This window comes from Haplochromis burtoni, unplaced genomic scaffold (genome assembly GCF_018398535.1).
Source record: "Haplochromis burtoni strain Fernald_Lab_line unplaced genomic scaffold, NCSU_Asbu1 Contig_550, whole genome shotgun sequence".
NCBI classification, from domain to species: domain Eukaryota; kingdom Metazoa; phylum Chordata; class Actinopteri; order Cichliformes; family Cichlidae; genus Haplochromis; species Haplochromis burtoni.
In genome coordinates, this window is record NW_024582911.1 from 110,769 (window position 1) to 115,173 (window position 4,405).

The 4,405-nt window shown below is 39.5% G+C and overlaps 2 protein-coding genes across 3 annotated transcripts in view; both read left to right on the forward strand.

Moving 5' to 3' along the window:
- The window catches only part of LOC121811822 (protein turtle homolog B-like), a 139,514-nt gene that overhangs the window by 91,103 nt on the left and 44,006 nt on the right, over nucleotides 1-4,405 (forward strand). The window lies entirely within an intron of this gene.
- Nucleotides 2,106-4,405, forward strand: part of LOC102311149 (paired box protein Pax-7) — a 182,172-nt gene continuing 179,872 nt past the window's right edge. The window contains exons 1-3 of one of the 2 annotated variants that reach the window (XM_014329539.2): nucleotides 2,106-2,640; nucleotides 3,437-3,672; nucleotides 3,894-4,038. In XM_014329539.2, coding sequence (XP_014185025.1) covers nucleotides 2,556-2,640; nucleotides 3,437-3,672; nucleotides 3,894-4,038 — 466 coding nt within the window. In that variant the 5' untranslated portion in view covers nucleotides 2,106-2,555. The remainder of the gene's footprint in view (nucleotides 2,641-3,436; nucleotides 3,673-3,893; nucleotides 4,039-4,405) is intronic. The other variant, XM_005948203.3, reaches the window with a different exon arrangement.

Here is a 4,405-nt window from a genome sequence, read left to right on the forward strand (position 1 = left end):
GAGAAGACTCCAAACCTCCCTCCACCCGCTCATTGTAGTGTTGATGCATGTGTGTTCTAAGGTGCATTTAAAACCCAGGAGGGCATGGAGATACCTGCCAGAGAGCAGCAGGTAAGCGCATAGTCCCTCCTGCTAGTTTGCGTGTTTCTTCTTAACTCACCTTTTTGTCCACTAACTATGTGTACACCATTCTGCATTTAACCACTCTGCATTTAATCTTTAGTTAGTATTAATCTCTTCTGATTGTAGAAGATGGCTTTTCCCTAGGGATTAATAAAATATTCTGATTCTGATTATTCTGATGGCTGCCCCTCTCTGAGTCTGGTTCTGCTGGAGTTTTCTTCTTGTTAAAAGTGAGTTTTTCCTTCCCACTGTCACCAAGTGCTTGCTCAAAGGGGGTCATATGATTTTTGGGGTTTTCTACAATAACACAGTTTTTAGTGTATTTTTGTAGAGTTACAGTGTACCTTACAGTGTAAAGCATCTTGAGGTGTCTTTTGTTATGATTTGGTGCTATATGAACTGAACCACTGAACTGAATTAAATTCAGCTGTGTCAGAAAACATCCTAAGGATGTACAGTTAAACCAGAATTCATAATGTTTCTTTAGTAAAGATCTGTATATACTGTGGAATGCTCCTTCCCCACAAAAAAAGCTGTTGAACAGTTTCACTGATATCACAGGGTAGAATACTTTGAATCGACAGCAAATGTTTCACTTTTTCTTATAACACTTTGAAGCCTTCTCTTCTGCATTCAGGATGTTTTTAATGTTATGTAGCATTTTCAGGCTTTGCTTGGTATCATAACATCCACAAAGTGTGACAAATAAATTTGAAAAAAGACACACCTATTAATTTAAAATAAATAATTTTATACAAACACTATCTGTGGAATTCTCAGCTCTAGTTTGAATAACGGCTGCTAATTTGACGATTTCAAATATGTACTTGTATATAGTACTTTCTTGCAGTACATCCCTACGAATGCAGCTCATGTAATGCAACAGTTCTACTTTACTCTAAATAACATTTATCTCTCAAAAGACAAGTTTTCTCTCAGGATTTGTCTCAGGAGATTCAGTAGAACACGATGTCTGCAAGAGACTTTCAGGGCTCTAAGAAACGATAGACTTTTCTGATTTGTCTGCTTGGTCAAACAATAAGAGCTGATCACCTGTAAAATTGCGCCTATTATTGTATCATATAGTTGATCAATTAGACAATTAATTCTATGTGTGAATGTATCTATGTATGGACTGAAACTTTAATTCTAATTTTTTTTAAATGTAGTTTTAATTATAAAGAATATATTAAAAACACAACCATATGTAGTCATTTTTTCATCAAAATAAATAGGGGTAAATAAATAGAAAAGAATAGAATAGAATAGAGTGCCTTTATTGCCACTTTACAGCTGTACAGTGAGATACAGAGCATCTCCAACTCAGTGAATAATAATATATTATATAATAATATAATATAATATTGATTATCATTATCTCCTCACATTCAGCACTGGGTGTATTGAATTTAACACATTTATAATTTTTTGATCTGAATTAAAATTGATTAATATAAATCCTGTTGAGCTTTTTGTGAATACTTCACTTAGAATCTTACACAATTTTTTGTATTTCCTTTTTTTAAGCTTTTCAGTGTTTTTTTTTTTTTAATTATTATTATCATCATTCAGAGGACAGACACTGCTTCACAATTTAATTTATTTTTTCAAACTTTTAGAAAGACGTGATCAGAAAATGAGACATGGAAAACACTTTCACCTTAAAGACTAAAAGTGTCAAACCTTGAGGACTAGCTTGTGTTGCTGCTTTTGGCTCAAACTGCTTTAAGCTTCTTTTTTCCCAGCTGTAAATAAAAGGAAAGAGTGAGCACAGCACACGTCAATGCCTGCAGCTGTTCATTATAGAGTAGTTGCACTGGCTTGCAGTAGCCTGTATTTGACAGGTGCTGGTGTTTTGTGTCCATCCAGTGTGACGTACAGCCGGATGTGCGGGTGTGGAGGATGTGCTAAGTCTGTGTTAAGGCCTGCATTTTCAGTGTGAGTGTATCGTGTGTTTGGTATGTGTGTGTGTGTACGTTTGTGCGTTCTTCGTTCTCATTGGCTGCTGAAACTTGTTGGAGCCTTTTCCCCTCAAATAAGAGAAAGCGCCAAGAACCTATTGGTTCTCGCGAAAAATCGTCCATTCTCCAGTCCGCCTGGTCCGGACCTCCGGGAGAAAATAAACTGATGTCAGACAGAACAACTGTATACTGCGAGCACATTAGCATTTTAAGGACTCCGCTCCACAGCAGTCCCGTGTGCCTGAATGCTGTGGGCTCACATTTTAACATCCAACCGCCGTTTTCGTTTGTTTGCTTGTTTGTTTGATTTTTACTCCACGCTGGATCTGACTGCCACTTTTTATCCCCAGAACGCGTGTGACCAACAAATCAACTCTTGAATCGCACATCTAACGTGTCCATCTTTTTTCTTTTATTTTCTTTTTTCTCTTGTCTTTTTTTCTTTTCTTTTCTGTTGTTTTTAATGCTACAATGTCGTCTTTGCCAGGAACGGTACCACGAATGATGCGCCCGGCTCCCGGACAGAACTATCCCCGCACTGGATTCCCTCTGGAAGGTAGGAGCTTGACAGTAGCCCTGAACAACCTCTCAGACTCCGGTAGATTTTTTGCGGAGGCTGAAAAAAATGCGAGCCTAATTTGAAGATTATTCAAACAAATATTCTGCATTAAACATTAAAGGCACGTGAGAAGACCTTCAGCGTGCTTAACAGTTAAGGCCTCAACTCCAGGGTAAACTTTGTGTGCAAGGACTGGCACTGAACACAATTGCATGAATAAAGGCAAGTGCCCCCCCCGCCCAGAAAAAGCCCCCAAAAAGCCCACGTTGCATTATTCTTATGCTAATACAATTTCCGTTGTATTATTCTTATGCTAAATATTAAAGGCCCCGGTCACAAGCACACTTAATCATCCAGTGACCACTTTGTCAGCGAATTGAAAACGACTAGAAATTCCAGAGAAAACAGAGACAGTCTCTACAGCACTTGGGTTGCTTCAAGTTCCGCGCGCCTGGAAATTGGCACCCACCGGCAGAAGCAGAGGATCAGTCCAATATTTGGACAGCGTGACGGCGAACAGTGAAGCGTGGCAGCAGGTGCTCTTCACCTCCTCTGCTTGGCATGTGGAACTGTGAAGTGTTAGCCCTTAATGGCGATCAAATGAGATTTGAAAACAATTGACACGTGGTACTGTCAGTGAATACTGGCAGGGAACAGCTGAAAGAACACCGGGCTCGCATTAGGTGTGATTGATAAGAAAAATAACCTGTCATCAAACTGGATTATTTAATAAAAGACAACAGTCTGCGCTTAAAGCCGCTCTGTACCGAATCTGGCCTTGTGTCATCCACAGTATCTACTCCTCTGGGCCAGGGACGGGTCAACCAGCTAGGGGGGGTCTTCATTAACGGCCGACCGTTGCCCAACCATATCCGACACAAGATAGTCGAGATGGCCCACCACGGGATCCGGCCCTGCGTCATTTCGCGCCAACTTCGTGTCTCCCACGGCTGCGTGTCCAAGATCCTCTGTCGCTACCAAGAGACCGGGTCCATCCGACCCGGCGCCATAGGTGGCAGCAAACCCCGGGTGAGAGAAACGATCTAAAGGACAACACGGATAATTGTCTGTCAATACCACTAGGCTAAATGATAAGTTAGTAATCTGTAGATTATCTGTAGGCTTCCACAGCCTTGTTATAGTTTATATTTCCACCTGCTTTCTAAAAAGTCACTCGAAAGATTTCGGGGCCTGTAGCCTGTGGCTCAGCTCACTCTCCTTGTTTCTGTGTGGCTCACGGCAACCTGCAGCAGGTAGCCACGCCGGATGTAGAGAGAAGGATTGAAGAGTACAAGCGGGACAACCCTGGCATGTTCAGCTGGGAGATCCGGGATAAGCTACTGAAGGACGGGGTGTGTGACAGAAGCACAGTCCCTTCAGGTGAGGCCTCCTCTGGTAAGCGGCGTTTAATTCACAGTTTTACTCTCTGAATTTTGCCCTCCGCGAAGAATACATAAAAACAGACTTTCAAATCAAGGAAGTTATCACGAAAAATATATTATTATTATTATTATTATTATTATTATTATTATTATTATTATTATTATTATTATTATTATTATTGTTGTTGTTGTTGTTGTTGTTGCTATCGTTGTAAATGGTAATATGGTAATAACAAAAATAATAACAGTACAATATAACAAAATAATAATGATATAATAATAGAATAACAGTGAATTTAATATAAAAACATTCTTCTTCTTCTTCTTCTTCTTCTTCTTCTTCTTCTTCTTATTATTATTATTATTATTATTATTATTAT